The 18,709-nt window shown below is 32.8% G+C and overlaps 1 protein-coding gene across 3 annotated transcripts in view; it reads left to right on the top strand.

Annotated features, from left to right (window-relative positions):
• FSTL5 (follistatin like 5) overlaps positions 1-18,709 on the top strand; it is a 684,607-nt gene that overhangs the window by 429,210 nt on the left and 236,688 nt on the right. For all 3 annotated transcript variants that reach the window (XM_035022792.1, XM_035022794.1, XM_035022795.1), the window contains exon 6: positions 3,513-3,679. In XM_035022792.1, the coding sequence (XP_034878683.1) occupies positions 3,513-3,679 (167 nt within the window). The remainder of the gene's footprint in view (positions 1-3,512; positions 3,680-18,709) is intronic.

The following is an 18,709-nucleotide window of genomic DNA, read 5'->3' on the forward strand; positions in this document are numbered from 1 at the left end:
CTTTTCGTATGTGCATTATCATTGGATAGAGGAGGGTACGAAAATGATAGATCTTACTTTCTGCAAAGCAATTGTCTCTACATCACTAGCATAAGATGTGGATAGAATGCCAAAGAATGAACTATGCTATCATTAATGTATATCTATGAAAATGTAGATTAACACTAATTAATAAGAAATTAAATTTTCAATATTTTCCCTGGGAACTCCGTTCTAAAGAGACAACTATGAACACTAAATATACACAAGCACTCAGAGACGACAAACCTGTACTAATAGCTCTTAAAATAAATCTTAAATTGGCTTACAAATTGATCTATAGTTATTGTTTTAGGTTGTTAATGCATTTCTAGAAATAATCACCGTTTCTTTATAAAACATAAATCCGGTATGCTTTATGTGTACTTTCTTCACCATTAAAACATGTTTCGTGAAATTTAGAATATAAGAATAAAAGTGTGAGATTAAATCTTTGTTAATAGCTATCAGAAAGACTAGTAAAGATAAGGATGACAATTTTGTAGATAAAAGACATTTTGCTGGGGGGCGCCTAGGTGGCTCAGTCGGTTAAGCGACTGCCTTCGGCTCAGGTCATGATCCTGGAGTCCCTGGATCGAGTCCCGCATCGGGCTCCCTGCTCGGCGGGGAGTCTGCTTCTCCCTCTGACCCTCCCCCTCTCATGTGCTCTCTCTATGTCATTCTCTCTCTCAAATAAATAAATAAAATCTTTAAAAAAAAAGACATTTTGCTGTTATATTTATTTAAGGAAAAAAAGCACTTGATTTTGAGAAGTAGTAAGTGAACATAATTGGCTTTGTGTATGTAGATATATATGATATATTAGGGAAGAGGAGAAATGTATATGTAGCATGAAATATGCAGGAAAAATTATAAAGAGTTTTCAAAATACATATCATTATTTAATAATACATATTACTGAGATAGTTTTAAAAATAATTTTAAAATGTAATCTCCAAATTAGAGAAAAACTTTTTTACTGTGCAAGTTAATATGCCCTGGGTGAATAGTAGTTCTTATTTCTCATTATGCATCCTCTCAAAAAAGTTACATTTTAGAAAGATATCCCACATTGTTATGCCAAATCTCAGCATTTACTCTAACATGTTCATATTATCTAATTAGCATTGTTAATGTATAACTACTAAAAGCACATCTAATTTGAATGGCCTGAGACCTAATACCAGATGTAGGAGGTTAGTGAAAAGATTCCAAGGTGACTTAGTAGCAATTATATTTCTAAATGTCAGAGTAGCCAATGCTAACATGCTGATTTTAGAACCAGATGTCCCATTATTTCTTACATGATTTTATGAGAAACCAGAAGCTGGAATTCAGAAATGTTAATGAAAACTTATTAATAATCCTTATAATACTCTACATGATGTTATTACTTTTATAATTCTCCCTTTTTCTATAAGTTTGTAATATTTAAAAAAAAGACCTAGGGACGCCTGGGTGGCTCAGTTGGTTAAGTGTCCAACTCTTGACTTCAGCTCAGGTCATGATCTAGGGTTGTGAGATTGAGCTCCACATTAGGCTCCGTCCTCAGTGAGGAGTCTGCTTGAGATTCTCTCTCTTCCTCTCTGCCCCTACCCCCCTCGCTCTCTCTCTCTCTCAAATGAATAAATAAAATCTTTTTAAAAAAAGACCTAAAGAAACACTGTGTCTGCAAATTTCAAATGTTTTCTATGCCTAATTGGCCAAATATATTTTAGTGATTTTATAGAAATAAAGAAAGAAAGAAGAAAGAAAGAAAGAAGAAAGAAAGAAAGAAAAAGTATGAGTATTAAAGAAAAGATTAAGCATATTACCTATGTTCTATTGCTCAAGAATCATTGAAATAAAATGTGAATAGGGATAAATGTCATTAAGGAACATTAGGCTGTCAATACTAACGACTGAGCAAGGTCCTTGTTAACAATTTGTATCATTTCTATAAGTGATGTTATGACAAAAATAATAAATTGGGCCCAGTCTCTCTCATAGGGTTTTTCAATTTCAAAGGCATGCCTACCTCCTTCTTTGACAATGCAAAACACTGCTGCCTTCAGTCATTAAGGTTTTTAGATTTAAACACTAGATCTTATACAACAAGTAAGAGTCAGTTTATTTCATTTATATTCATCAGCTAATGGTGCGGCAGGCAGGGTTCCTGACAACAAAGATCATTTAACATTGCATGTGGGAGATTGTATGTTCAATCCTGGTCTTTCAATACAAAAATTTATGCCATTTTTGGCATGACAATTTGTGATGCTACCAAAAAATAAAGTAACTGTTTACCGAATAGTTGCATTCTATAAAATATATTTGATTGGCATTTCTCTTTCTTCTCAAGATGACATGGGATTCAGAAAGAGAGAAAAAGAAGGTAGAATGGTGAAAGGAAAGGAGAGGGGTTTGCAGAGGAGACAGCAAAGATTGCACCTGATACATATTTATTGCAAATTAAAAGCCACAGCTTTTCTATACTCAATGCCCCCATGAAAAATATCATCAATCACAACGAAGAAACAAAAGACCATCATTGCCCCCCCCCACCCATGGAAATTTCATTTCAGAATATTGATTTGTGATATTCTAACCTGGCTAAGACTGAGCAAAGTCAAAATGTAGTCAGTGTAGAAAAGTTAGTGTCTGTGAATGTGAACTGATGAAGACTAACGGGAAGCTTTCGCATGGATGAAAACCAGTAGGATTATCTAGTCATCTCTCATGACAATCCACAATGACAGACTTATTAATTCCCATAACTGGTAAAGATTGCCTGAAAACACAAAAGGAAAGCCAGATCCAGATTACAAATTATATTTTCTGGTTTGGCATAATTATTAGGAGAAATATGTTAAATAGTTAAAATATTATATTTAACTTTAAAATTTAAGGATCAGGAAGCAACTGTACTGTCCCAACATTGTCTGGCTGATAAAGGCAGCTGACAGCATTTCACTTAATTGCTGTTTGGTTGGTGAACTTCAGTTTTCCCTCTGTCAACTTCCCAAATAAATCTTATCCCTTTACAGTCAATTTATGTTTCCCAGCAGAATGATGCATTTTACCCATTCAGCTATGCTAGCGTTCTCTGAAGCCAGCCAGCAATGATCTCACCTCACCTACAATATAAATCTATCAGTGAATAAACAACATCATTTTTATTTCAATGCCGATGACACACTACATGTCGATTTGGCAGTTAAATAATTTATCTCTCTTTTGGGTGCAATCTGCCAGGCTTATTATAACTCTACTTCTGATATTCATTTCATGTTTCATAGTTCTTTTCCTCACGAGGATGCTTGTCAATCAGTTAAATTGAAATGTCATTCTGACCTTTTATTGGAAACAATTTATTCTTTTTTTCCATTTCATCACAAGCTTTTTTCCATTTTATTCAAACTAAAAGCCTTAATTACTACTATTCAGAGACTTTATACTAATTAACCTTATAAAACTACATGCTCATCAACATTACTGACCCTTTATCTTTCCAGAGGTTATCCAGTTGAGTCTGCCTGAGGATCAGAAACTAAGCATTACAACGGCAACTGTGGGGCAAAGTGCTGTTCTGAGCTGTGCCATTCGGGGGGCACCGAGACCCCCCATCATCTGGCAAAGGAACAATATTATTCTAAATAATTTAGATTTGGAAGACATCAATGTGAGTACATAAATAGATGTTGCTTTATAATTTGTGTGTTTCATGTGATATACTCTAGACTTTGTGAAGTCTGAGCAGCTTAATGAATATCGGATGTAGAGTAGAAGAAGATTATTGGAACATTGTCATATCCACACTAGTGACTGGTAGATGCACTATAGATCGTTTGAAATTATCCAAATCACTTGTGTAGATGTAGTAATCAGGTTATGTAGCCCTGTATTGGTGGGATCATATGAACTTAAACCAATTCTGTCTGATTGTCAGGATTTCTACAATTATCAACAATTAATCTTTATGTATTTGCTATTATGGGTGAGCAACAGCCTAAAGCTTGTGAGGTGTTAGATTGGGTAAAGACAGTTTTTGCTTCAAATACTTCATAGTGTATTAGAAATAATAAACATTAATCAAGCAATAAATGGTTTATTTTTCTAGAATGAAATTGGAATAAATTTCTCCAATCAGGTTCACTCCTAGAGACCCAGAATCTTAAACTTAATTTGAAAGGGTACAGCTTTGAAAATGAAACAGAAACAGGGTATTCATCTGTACCTTTCATGTTATGTGTTCCAAGTGAGGGTTAAAAAGTATACATCATCCTAGATGATGAAAAGACGTAAAAATTGTGTGTTATGGGATGCCCTGGAAATGACGTAGGGCAATCCTTTGTCTTAGTGATTTTGGGATTTTATGATCTCCATGCACATAAATTTCAGTTACTTTTTTATTATTGCTCAAGAAAGCCATCACCTGTTTGTTCATTCTTTGTTGTTTCATAAAGAAATCTCCAAAGAAAGCAGCATAAAGAACTCTAAAACACAGGTCCAAGAGAGTCACTCTTATGTATTACATCTTACTAATATTGTTGTTTAATGTCCTCAAATGATTCAAAACAGAAGCTTTCCAATTTTAATTTTTTTATTTAATAATTTTTTTCCTAAATTTGTTTATATATGTGAAAGTTCTTCAGAGAGTATATGGAGAATAATACTTAATTCTTAAGATATCAAGAACACTGTGCATTAGAATAGCTATAATTTTAGCAGTATTCGACAGTCTTTGAGAGACATGGGTTTGCTTATATGTTGTTATGTCTACATTTTATCTTTTATTTTCTACCTTCATTCCTACTATCAAGTTTTCCATGTTATGTCCAGAGGCCCATGTATTCTATGGTGCTGTGGTTTGAATACATGGCCCATGTATTCTATGGTGCTGTGGTTTGAATACCTCAAAATAAGCTCATTTGAATTGTTTCAGTAAGGAAGGGTATGCTATGAGTAATCTGTGGAAAAATTGTAAAAATGGGCACATTCTTTTGCCTGGATCTTGTGTTATTTTGTTTACTTCCTAACTTCTGACTCTGTTCTAGAAACTTGAAATTTCTAAGAAAATGATTATAGATAAGTTAGGTGTCCAAAATATATGTAAGCATGAGATAAATTCTGACATCAATAAATTGATTTTTATTGGATAAAGTTATTTTGGTTACATTTCATAAATTTCATTTTGAAATTTTGAGAATTTCAAAAACATTTTTAAGATTTAAAAAGTTTTGATTTCATTACAAGTCATATTTAAATAAATTGGACAAGCATTCATAACCTATAGTATACGTATAACTTTCAACATTCCAAATGAAACTGCAGGGATATCTTTGAAAGGGATATTTATTTAATTTTCCAGTATACCACTGGTGTTTTCATTTACATGCATTTACCAATAACTAAGGTGTGAAGTAAAAGTTATAAAATATTACTTGTGTTTTGTTTTATACTTAACCTGTTTAAAGTCTGCTATAAAATAAGGACTTCACCATGGAAATAAATTATTTATCTATATCTATTTATCCATCTGTATGTAGACTTTATTATAGTTAATAAGCTAACTATATAGTTTTTATATATATGTATAACTGCATTAAATATAATAAGCTATTGTATAGTCAGCCATATAGTATTATAATACATATATATTATATTATATAGTTTATTACATGTATGTGTGAATATATATATATATATAGAGAGAGAGAGAGAGAGAGAGAGAAAGAGAAAGTCAGTACTGTCTCTAGTGGACATCTGATATGTCATCTGATTACTCAACATCTTTTGAACAACCCTTCAAATATTTTGGCAGTGCTTTGGTTCTTTGCTTTCCCAAACTAGAAACCACAGTCTGACTTAATTAGCCTTCTTTGCAGTTAGGGAGCAGATATATGAATAAGGCAAAGACACTGCTGACCCAAGACTTCATTGTGTAAGCAAGAGCAGGGAATCGCAGGTGCTTTACGGAATTCACTCTCCCCATCTGTCCTTCCTGGTGAGTGCTGTGGCAGCAGATCTTACTTGCAAGGACAACAGTGATGAAAGTTCTGGAATTGGTCAGTATTCAGCTTCAATTGGATCTTCATGGGTCAATCTCAATATGCGGCTTGTGCTTTTTTCCTGGCTTCTCATTCCCTAAGGATGACACTCAGTGCTGGATATCCTATGACCTCCCTAATATCTTCATTAAATGGCATTCTTGCTCAAAACTAGCTAGAATGGGTTCTATTGTTTGCCTCTAAGAATGTCGTCTAAATAGTTTTATGGGTTTAATAAATTGAGAAACATCCGTAGTTATATCTTCTTAAAATGTATGTTTATCATTAGATATAGATTTTGGATGTGTTGAAAGATCAAGATGACCTTACTATATTGTAAAATACATTCTTTGTTTATAAGCAAAGAGGACTTTCAAAACTTCCAGATATGAGTCAGTTTTATACCCAAGTATATTGGGTGTAAATTATACCAAAGTATATATTTGTTCCCACAAGAGTGGGTTTAATTCCCATTAAATTATGTAAGGTTAAAATTATAAGTGTTTTTCATGTCAAAGAAATTGATGACAATTTTCAATATTCTTTCTGATTCTTTAATATATATTAGGTAGGATTTAACATATATTTACCTAGGCAACACATAAATGCTTTCTGATTGCAAAAGATTAAAATAATATAAACATTTTTTAAAAGCATAATTACCCCTCCTTTTTTTATATCCACTTATTCCCATTCTTAAGTGCAGAAGAAATCCTGTGAGTACGTTTTTAATCTCCCTCCATGCATTGCAAATATAATTTTATTTATTTAGTAGGATAGATTCATATTAATTCTCATTATGTCACTACTTCATTACCTTATTAGCCCTAAAGACAACTCCATGAAGCAGGGAAGCTTTTTTTAAGCAATGAATCTTACCCTCATTTGCATATGTGGGGATTTATGCTAAGAGCATTGTTCATCCAAGGTTGTTGAAGGAATACGTGGTAGTGCTGGAATGTTTATATGGCATGATTGACTTCAGTTCTTGAGCTTCACCGCTGCATGGAAGTGAGATGGTCTGTCATTTTCTGCTACCCTTTGCAAAATGTATCCCAAATAATTCTGGCCCCTATCCATTACTAATAGGTTTTATAGTCTGTGCTATTATGTGTAGGGCTGATTGATATTCACTTGATGTTAGAAGCCTTTCATTTGGCCTATCTTCTGTTTTGGACCCAATGAATAAAAGAACACTACTGAACTACTGGAAGCAGTGACACAGTGGTTTGCAAAATGGGCTGGGGATTCAGACTGTCTGGATTCCAATTAATATTCAGTCTCTTGGGAGTGATATGTCCTCAAGGTATTTAACTGCCCTATGCCCAGCTTCCTTATCTGTAAATTGAAGATAACAGTAGAATGAACTCATTTTTGCATGAGAACTAATGAGATAAAGTATTTTTAAACTGGTAATACTCTATGTCACAGGGTAAATGTTCTTTGCTTTTTCTTCTCTCTTGTCCTCCTCCTCTTCCTTTTTCTTCTCTTCTTCCTAATATAGGTTTCAACAGCCCAGAAATACTCAACCTGCCTAAAACAACAGGAATTCAATGTTAGGACACATATGGTAGTAAGAGAGTTTGGGAACTAACAGGAAATGCCCCCACCAAATTTGTTCCAGTTGTAGTCACTGAAACTGGAAGGTTTTTTTTTTTTTTTTTTTTTTTTTTTTCTATTCAATGCAGCTTTAGGAATTATACTGACTTAACTTCCTATTAGCAATCTTGTATTAATCTCTGCTCTGAAAATATGCCATTAAATCCACTCGGCTACTATACATTCATATATTTTCCATCGTATATGTGTCTTCAGTCCTTTTTCTGCCTAAGTTCCTGCAATAGATAATTGCTTTACTTTGATCTTTCTGCTTTGGGTGCAACTTGGCACACAAACTACAATTCTGGCATTATTGTGACTGAGCCTGAGTCCTAATCCTGGTCCGATGAGCTATGACCAGGGAATGCAGATGAGGAGCTTTGAGGTTTAGAACATGACTCTCCTGTTGACCTTGCTTCTCTTGAGCTGGTTCTTAGATTCCAATCCTAGTTTTGCCACTTATTAGCTATGCAATCACAATGAATTGATTGAAGCAATTTAAGTTACAGTCTCTTCATCTGCAAAAGGAGGGATTGTCATAAGATTCAATGGTGCATACCAGATTGAACATAAAATATGTTATTTATTTTATCACTATCAGTAGTTTGATTCAATATGGCATGTTGATCATGCTTAATAACAAATGTAAAGCCCTATGAAAATATTATTTTGAAATAACCTGATGTAATTTATATTATTATGACTTTCAACAACTTTAAAGGTAGACTTGCTAGATAAAATGCAGAACTCACAGATACATTTGGATTTCAGATATACAATAAATATTTTTTTCACTATAGGTATGTACCAAATATTGCATGGGATATACTTCATATAAGAATCATTCTTGTCTGTCTGAAATTTAACTTTAGTTAGGTGCTGCATTTTATTTACTGTGTCTGGCATTCTCCTAACATGAAAGTCAAGTTGGCTTAAATACTGCATGAAACCGTTTTCTTACAAATGATACTGTGGCTTACATCACTGAGATTAAAAGTTGGAACTGTTAAAAGTTCATGTGAATTTAATACATTGGCTTTGTAGATTCCTTATTTTTTTCCCATCTTAACATTCATTCTGTGATTTTTGTTTCTTTTACATCTGTCTAACCTGTTAGTAATTGTGCCTTGCATTTAGAAGAGACTAGGAAAAACATGGATTAAATTCACAGGAGTTTATTCTTTCATAAAATATACCTTCCATAGCTGGCAAGATTGCTCCATGAAGCATCTGGACCTCAATCTTCTATCTTCTTTTCTGGCATTCCAAGAGCTTGGCTTTTATCGTTAAGGTCATCTCAGGGATCAAGAGGGCTGTTGGAGCTCCAGCCACCAATCTATATTCCATCATTCTACAGTCCAGAGCCACAGCAGTACAAAGCAGGTAAAAGATAAAGGAACTTATTCCTGGAAGTCCCGCAACCTTTTATGGGTCACCGATGAGCAATAACTGCAATAACTGTACTAGGGAGACTAAATACCACTGTTTAGCTAGGCATACTGCTCAGCCTTCTGTTACAAAGGAGGAGCAGGAGAGCAATCTCTACTTCTCTATCCACGGCCATCTAAGAGGATAGAAGACATTCTACTTTTTTCTTTATACTTTTATTTTGTTTTGTTTTTCAGCATTGATTAAATATGATTATCCATCTGAATTCAAATCTGAGCACCTCTGCACACCACCTCTATTCCTTTGGTAGTTTTATCAGTCCTCATCTTATTTCTTTGATTGTGAATTTTGCATTTATAGGCCTCTCATTAAATATTCTACTAAGTTTTATTTATTTACTTATTTTTCAATCTAATGATTTTTTTCTGATCATTCTTTTTTTTAAATTTATTTAAATTCAATTAATTAATATATAGTGTATTATTAGTTTCAGAGATAAGAGTTCAGTGATTCAGCAGTTTCTCTGATCATTCTTAAGATAGTTCTATCCTGGGATGCCTGGGTGGCTCAGCTGGTTAGGTGTCTGCCTTCATCTCAGGTCATGATCCCAGTGTCCTAAGATCAAGCCCCTCACGGGCTCCCTGCTTGTGCTTTCTCTCTCTCTCTGACAAATAAATAAAAGAAAAAAGAAAAAAGATAGTTCTATCCCTCTGGCTTATCTGAAGCAATTCTCACCATGTACAGTTAACATCCACTTAAAGCAAAGCATTCTCTTAAAAAATGATAGATAAACATAGACAATAAACCAGTTGAAATAATCACTTTAATTCAAATCAAAATCCAATTGCAGGTGTGGCAGTGTGCATATTAGTTTTTGTTTGTTTTTAATGCTAGATCTCCTCATAAGTATGTAGCTGGCAAGATGAACACTGGGAGATAACATATCACAGCATAATAAAAAAAATTAATCAAAATTAAAAACTTTAATAAAATAAAGTTTTATTTTATTGTATTTTTATTTTAACATGTCTGCATTTTTAAAGCCATTGAATGCTTAATATAGAATACTATACCTTATTCTGATTAAAAAAAAATGATTCAGAATATGTACTGAACTTCAAATTTAGAAGTCAAATCCCCAAGTCATGCTTAGTTCCCAAAGACTGAAAGAAGTGATTTTAGCAGTAGAGAATTCTGACTCCATTACTCAGTTTTAATACTTACAGCAGTGTAAAGATACAGCTTTTTCCCTTAAATCTATGAATTTTAAAGTTCTCATATATACAAAAGGGACATTTTTAACCTTTAGGCTATTCTTTGATAACCCAAATTATGTTCACCAATAAGAACAATTTTGTTAGCAAGATTTCATTTTAACTTTTTAGAAACCTATAGTGTTCTATTTTAATCTGGAACCTATTGGAGTATAACATCAAAACTAGTTATTAAAAAGGAAGTTATTGGCTTTTCTCTTTGCTAGGCTATAAACAATCCATTTCTTTTATCCCCTTAACGAAAAATGTAGACATTTAATGTTTGTAATATAATACATCATTCACCATGTAATTTTTATCACTAATTTATTTTTAATATAAGCCTGAGGCCATTGTGGCTCTTAAAATCCAGGGGAATTGGAGAATATTTACAATTCGAAATCTTCTAAGCCAAAGAAAGCAAGGAGCATTGGCAAAGCTAAAGATGTTGGATTTCTTCCACAAATACCAAATATGCAGCATGCATTCATTTTCCACCTATATAATTGTTAAATGGGTGAAATTACATGTGATCATAAACATTGCCTAAGAGCATGCTGCTTTAAAATGAATATTATTCCTAAATTACTTTGTTCTGATTATATAATGGAACACTGAATATTACAATTCACTTCTTAAGAAAGTATTAAAATCAGTAATTTAAAAAATATTTTAAAATATCTTTGGCCATATTTTTTTGGAACTTACTCTTGCAAATAGCAATATATAAAAATGAAATGCTCATGTGTGGATTGGTGAATGAAATATTCACATACTAGTTTGTATGTGGTAGGTTATGTATTTTTTTTATTTTTAAAATTTCAGGTTCAGTTTTCAAAGTTGTGACATCATGTTATTTTAATAAGTTTATGAATAATATTAACACAGAAACATGACTACTATGACATTCTTTTTTTCTCAATAAGAACTTTTGCTAAATATCGATATAGATTCATTCTTAAATTGATGAAGCTATTTTTTTTTCATCATATGTCTGAACCCATGGCTTCAACTACTATATTTAAGCTACATTCTAAGTTATAATTCTATTGAAAATTTCTCTCCTCTTTCTCTCTTTCTTTTTTTTTTGTTTTTTGTTTTTTGTTTTTTGTTTGAATGTGTGAAATCTGATGAAAGAAAGATGTTGGGGTTCAGAGCTGATGTCCAAGAAAGGATTCTTGAAACATCTTTGGAGCAAAAAGGTGGTTTTATTAAAGGACAGGGACAGGACCCGTGGGCAGAAAGACTGCACTGGAGTCATGGAGGAGTGGCTGAGTAAATACTTTCAAGTTGGGAGGGGGTTAGGGATAGCATAAGTCTCTAAGGAATTTTGGAAGCAAGGTTTCCAGGACCTTGAAGGGGCTAGCTATTGTTGGGAAAAGGTCATTTATTACTGTCTAGTAAAACCATAGTCATGAGACCCTTCAGATGTATATCGGTGGGCCATATGCTTGGGGGCTGATTGCCATCATGTATTTTGAGGGGTAGAGATAAAGGAAGTCTCCAAAGGAATTTTTATATGTTAGACTTACAGGATTCTGTGGGTTGTGCTAGGATTGCCTCTGCCCTTAATGAAGTATTAACAGCAGCTGAGCTCTAAGAGGAATGTCACTCTGCCTGTTTCAAGGACTTGTCAGTGGGCTCTAAATAGTAAGGAAATTTAATTCTTCTTTTGCCTCTGTTTCCCACATCAAAATCCAGACCAATTATCTTTATCCTCAAACCTGCAACATTTGCAGTGTTTCCTATTCCATGTCAATGTAGCCAGAAAACTGAGTCCTGCTCAAGTTCTCTCTCAATTTGTCCCTCAAATCTGATCTGTTACAAAACCTTGTAAATTTAACTTTTTAAATTTATCTTAAATCTCTTCTGTCATCTCATTTCCACTATGGCTGCCTTAGTTTAAGTTTATAATTTCTCACCTTCAAACTTGATCCTTTCCTACTGAGACTGCCCCTCCATTTAAACCTGCACTTCATATTACAGGCAGACAGCTCCTCATAAAATTTACATTTGGCCATTTTGCATTCCTCTTTAAAACCCTTTAATGGCTGTTTGTAGCTTTCATGAAAAAAAGAAAAAGATTCAAATTATTTAGCTTATTCTGGAAAGTCTATTTCTTTATTAATTCTTCATACTATTCATACATATTCATTCTTTCCTACAACCCCTCCAAAACACTAGCTGCTTTCTGACTATTAGGTTGTGTTATTATTACCATTCTCAAACACATTCTTCTCTCTACTGGAAAACCTTCCCTTGTCTTTTTAATTTACCTAAATCCAATGAATTCTTTACAAATAGATAAATGCTTCTTATGCCTAAATTTGACTTTTTTTTTCAAGTTCTTTGTCTAGCAATTACCATACTTGTTGCATATAATAGAACTATTAACATTCTTGCCTTTCTTCTCTAGACTAGAAACTCTGAGCTCAAGGACCTTTACATATTCAACTTTGGATTATGATGTTAGCCTTGTACTGACACCTAGGAGATAATAAAATTCAAATGTGCAAATAACAAATGACATAGTGATATTCCTAATATTCATAATTATGCATTATTGAGTTTATTTGTATACTTTTTATATTCAATATATTGCTAGAGACTTTATTTACTTCCTGTAGCTACATGCAGGGTTATCAATCAACTGATGTTTATTGGCAGTCAATCATTTAAGCCTAACATGCCTCAACAATTTCTGGATTCCATTTCTTTAATAACATTTCTCATTAAGCATATTGATTTTTTACTATAGTTTCAATTTAATCTCCTATCATATGCAATAAGGGGGGGAGAAAAAGATGAGGGGCAATACATATTTGGTCATTATTTAATCTTCATGTATTCAACAAATATTGATTTAACTGGTACGCTTTTCCAGGCACTCAGTTAAATGCTGAGGATATACCTATAAGAGACACCATTCCAGTCTTGAAAAATCTCACAGATTAAAGGAATCAAAAAAGAATACAACTACATTATATTTAATAATGCAGTATGAAAGTTTCATAAATACAGATCTTCCTGACTTGGAGCTATGGCTCACTGCTGCTCAGCATCACCAGAGAGTATTAGTACCACGCTGGGCCAACCCAGGAATATATCAAAATTAAAATTTGAAGTATGGTGTCTACAAAATGTGTATTGCTTTCACACCATGATAAAGTTGAAAAATCGTAAGTTGGAGGCCATCTATACATATTTGTTTACATATATGCAAATATATAAATAATAGAAAAGGGAAGTCAAATTTAAGTTGCAGAGTCACAGAAGACTTCTAAAAATACACTAGTCTTATGGTGGAGACTAGAGCTAGATGAAGGAGTGGCAGACAGGTATTGCTAGGAAAGAGTACATCAGGCTTGAGGTAGCATGGTATATTTAATGGAGTTATGTATAAGAGTTAGCAAAGATAATAGGTTAATAAAGGGCTTCAAATTATTAATATATTGATCAAGGGCTTGAATACATTAAATAAAACCAGGTTCTTTTATTTGATTATAGAGGTGTACATTTACATTTATAACATATAACACAATGATGATGATGGATGGATACTTAATATTTGCCAAACATTGAAATGTATCATTTAAAAAATATATTTACTTACTTTGCAACACAAGAGAAACCAATATATTTATACTTATACACAAGATGATGTTTAAGTTGATTTTTAACTGCAAAATTTCAATAATAATTTTGGTTCTCTTTACAGTTTATCTTTCTCTAGTCACCTTGTTCCATATTTGCAGATAGAACTATAATTTAAACAAATAATACATCTATAAAATTTTAAGCAACTTTTCTGTTTCATATCAAAGGAGAATAGCAAGCACCATTTAAAGGATGTCTAACTAATACCAATTGATCTTACAGACCTCCTAAAGTCCATACCATTCATTTCACAGTAGACTTTTCATTGCCCTCTAATTATAGTTAACTTATTCCTAACCTTTTAAATAATGCCCATCTTGTAAGAGCTATATATGACTACACAATTTATTTTTAAAAAACTGAGGGGCAATTCTTGGTATAATTGCTTCACAGCCATCAACAATCATAGGGTTCAAAATCAAAATCTTGTTATATAATTTAAGGCATAATAGGTCAAGATCGTTTAATATAGAAAGACAGCCCATTCACTTTAACAGTAGTTGTTGATTCTTACTTTATCTTTCTCCTTTTGTGCAAGAAGCAAAAGTTACAGTTTAATCTAAAATAAAGAAATAGTGTCATAGATATCTCTGTTTTGTAACAGTATTCAAATATGCTATTAACGTTATCCTTCTGAGTACTCAATGTTTTAGAGAGGGAAATTTAAGAAGCGTATTAGAAGTGATAACCAAAAAGAAAAGAAGTTGTAAAATCAAATTTTCTTGTTCCTTCAAGGATTTGTTATTTCATTTCTGTTCAATTAGCAGGATTTTGGCAGAGGCTGGGAATTTATCATATATTTTCTTCCTAACAGTATACACTATTAAAATAAGACAAAAACACTACTAATAAAGAACACTTTTTTTAAAAAATTTTTTGTTCACTCAAGGAACTTGATGCAGAGGTATGTGAAATCAGTTATATTAATGAAGCATGTTAATTGGTAATTGCTTATAAATTACCGTTTTTCCTACTGAAAATGAATTATATTTATGATAGATAACTCTAGCAAACATTCTTAAATTTATATAACCAATGTTCAAATATATTTATGCTGACATTATTGTGATTTATAAAACCTTCTTTCAATGGGTGAAATGCATTGTGATTTTATAATTTTTGTCTAAAAATAATTAACTAGCTATTGTCCCAAAGGCAGATATTAATTCCTCCCTTATTTTATTCATTTCTATTCCTCTATGGCATATGCAAGTCTAATGATTTAGCTTGAATGTGATCCTTTGACAACTTATCAATGAATGTTTACAGAGTCAACAAATATGTATGAGTTAGTAGCATATTCACTCATACATATTATATGGTCTATGATTCTAGAGTTTATAGGTATAAGAGTTACTTTAATTTTTGGCAAGAAAAATTGGCATCAAAAATAAAGACAATCTTCAATGTATGAGGTGAACAAGGACAATATAATTTTTAGAGAGAAACAAACTGGGCAAACCATGGTTACAATATGTTATGATGTTGTTTCATATTTTGAGTTAGGGTAACCAACTAGGGGGCCATCTTCTGCTTGATGGTCTAGAGTCAATTGCTTGGGACAATGTATGTTACAAGGATATGTAATAATGGCATATTTTTCAAGATCAGATTGAAGTATGGACTAAGACTCCCACCTAAAGATTATTCAATTCTCTGTGATGTAATTTGTCCATTAACTACTTATTAGGGCACAAACTCTGTGAATATGCATGTGAAGGCAAATGATTTCTGTTCTGTGGAAAAGATAACTTCAAGATAATTATCAACTACTTTTGTGTTAAACTTCACAAACTTACATCAGCATGCCTTTCCCAAATTATATAAATATCTGCTCTTCAAATGGAATTTAAGCTAGCTTTACCATCTTGCTGATTCCCCCATTAATGAGATAAATAAATCTTTGTCCCTGTTAATTTTATATTTTTATTGGAATTGTGTTTTAACTCTTTTAAAATTACACTTCAACAGTGTTTTAAGCTCCATACATCTACACTTCCTATACATTCCAGCAGGATATTTTGGTAAAATGTGCTATTCATTTCCAGCAATTTACCTGAATAAAAGAGGGAGCTATTATTTATACTATTTAGTGATAAAATTCTGCGTTAGAAACAGCTTTTTTTGTGGGGTGAGTGGAAGGAATTTAATTGCCTCTGCTGTATTAAGACATTTAGAGACTTCATAATCCCTGGCCCAAGAGAGAGATGCACCCATGAAACACTGAGGTTACTGCTCTGTCAGTTCCTTGGTAATAGAATGTTGGCAAGGCATGAAATCTCTCTAAGTCACAACCTTTTTATTTGTAAAGAAAATACAGCTTTTATTTGTAAAGAAATTCCAGCAACTTACCTTACAGATTTGTGAAAAATTATATTAAATGAAGCATACATCGGGCGCCTGGGTGGCTCAGTTGTTAAGCGGCTGCCTTCGGCTCAGGTCATGATCCTAGGGTCCTGGGATCGAACCCCGCATCGGGCTCCCTGCTCCACGGGAAACCTGCTTCTCCCTCTCCCACTCCCACTGCTTGTGTTCCCTCTCTCATGTCTCTCTCTGTCAAATAAATAAATAAAATCTTTAAAAAAAATGAAGCATACATCTTTAAACTAACACAAGATAAATAGTAAAAATTTAGTAAGATTTAGTTCTCCTTCCCTCACAGGAACATTTACTCCATTCCTTCTGTCCTCACTAAAATTCCTTTTTTCATTTGCTAATAAGATTTTGCCCTATTATATCTGAATATTAAACAAAGAACTGAAAAATCAACTTTTAAATAAATTAGAAGTATATATAACGCCAATGAATATTTCATAAGAAAATGTAATATTCACCTTCTAAATAAAAACCACAAAATTAATTGTCAAGAAAATGTTCTTTTTATTTCAGACTCTTAATATTACATGAAATATGTTTTCCATGACACAAATTAATAGAATAGAATATACAAATTACAATCTGATGAAGAATACCCAAAAGAATACGATTACATTAACAGAAAGATATATTTGTTCATGTAATGTACTTAGAAAAAAAGTCTTATTAGCCTTTAAATGATATCAATTTTCAAGACTTTGAAACAGTACACACAGATATCTAAATATACCATTGCAACCATGTTTCCTTGAATCTACTTTCCTCTGAAAAAACAACAAAAAAAGAGAAGTTACCCTTGTGCAGTGGAATAGCAGTTAAAAAGTGTTGTTTTCGTTGCAGTTGGAGTTGACCTTGTCACGCACTAAAATAAATCTTATATGAGCCAACTAAAACTTCAGTATATTTCTAAATTGGAGGCAACTTTAAATGAAAGAAATTAGGATACAATAAATCAAGAATAAATCAGGACTTAAAGGAAATGCCTAATTTCCCACTTAAATAGTATGCTGAAATTTCTTGTACAATTTGCTTTAATTACCAAGTTTATTCAGGTAGCAGTTCAAATTTGAAACTATACTACTTAAATAATTAATATATATTTTTTTATTATTGAAGTTGTCTAGTCAAAACACTGTGGTAATTGTGTATTCCTAAGAAGGCTGTGAGACACTTTGAATAATACTTATATTGTTAAATAAATGAAATAACAAAGCATCAACTACCAAATTAGTGTTGAGGGTCACATGAATTATTGATAGAAGAAAAGGTCATGAATTAGTGGACCAAAATATTGATGGAGAACTTCACACTTTGGCCTTGAAGAATTAGGAGGGACAGAATAATTCTAAACAATACGCAGAAATTTCAATTCTGCAAGGCAGAAATGGACAAATAATATTCAGGAAGCATAGAATCAATCAACCCCATTGCCATAGTGGCTCTTAGTATAAGACAACAGTGGGGAATGAAATTTTCTTGTCCCTAAATCAATACCGAAAAATGCCTACGTGCCTCTGATAATATTAATTTGGCCTGTAAGGAATTCATCTGCTTAAGTTTTGCTTATTTGCTCTTTTATTTTGCAAATATGTTACAGAAATGTTGGGGAAAGACAAGATGACATTTTGTGTCAGATTCCTATTAATATAACAGTGTAGATAGCAAGTGAGGGTCTGTCTCTTTCACAAATGCACATGAAGCAATGTTCTGTCAATAAATCAGGGAAAAAGCAGAAACAAAATAGGGCTCAAAAGCTTGGGTCCTGGGTGCCTGGGTGGCTCAGTTGGTTAAGCGACTGCCTTCGGCTCGGGTCATGACCCCGGAGTCCTGGAATCGAGTCCTGCATCGGGCTCCTGGCTCAGCAGGGAGCCTGCTTCTCCCTCTGACCCTCTCCCCTCTCATGCTGTTTCTCTCTCACTCGTTCTCTAATAAATAAATAAATAAAAATCTTAAAAAAAAAAAAAAAAGCTTGGGTCCTAGTGACTGGTGTGTAGTACTATTAATACTATATAGTACCTAGTACTATTGGTAAAAATGGAAGAATCTTGTGAAGTTGACTTCTTTGTTGGAATTAAAATATGGTTTATATATAAATATGTTGACTTTGAAGTCATCCTGTAGAGGATGTTCTACAGGACATCCTGTAGAAAATATGTGTATTTTGAAGATGTGAGATTTATTGTTCATATTTATAAAAATGTAACCAAATGTAAAATGATTCATATGCTCAATCACTGTTATTTACTGTTTTGGAGATCCTTCACATTTCCAGTTATAATCATGGTTTTGAGACTGCTGTAATTAAGTTTCAGTTTTATCTTAAGAAATCTAATTATATCATCTCTTGTACTTATGATGAAAAGGTATCAATATCCCAGTTCTACAGAC

Source organism: Mirounga leonina, unplaced genomic scaffold (assembly GCF_011800145.1).
Source record: "Mirounga leonina isolate KUSES-001 unplaced genomic scaffold, KU_Mleo_1.0 Mir_176, whole genome shotgun sequence".
In the NCBI taxonomy this organism is placed as follows: domain Eukaryota; kingdom Metazoa; phylum Chordata; class Mammalia; order Carnivora; family Phocidae; genus Mirounga; species Mirounga leonina.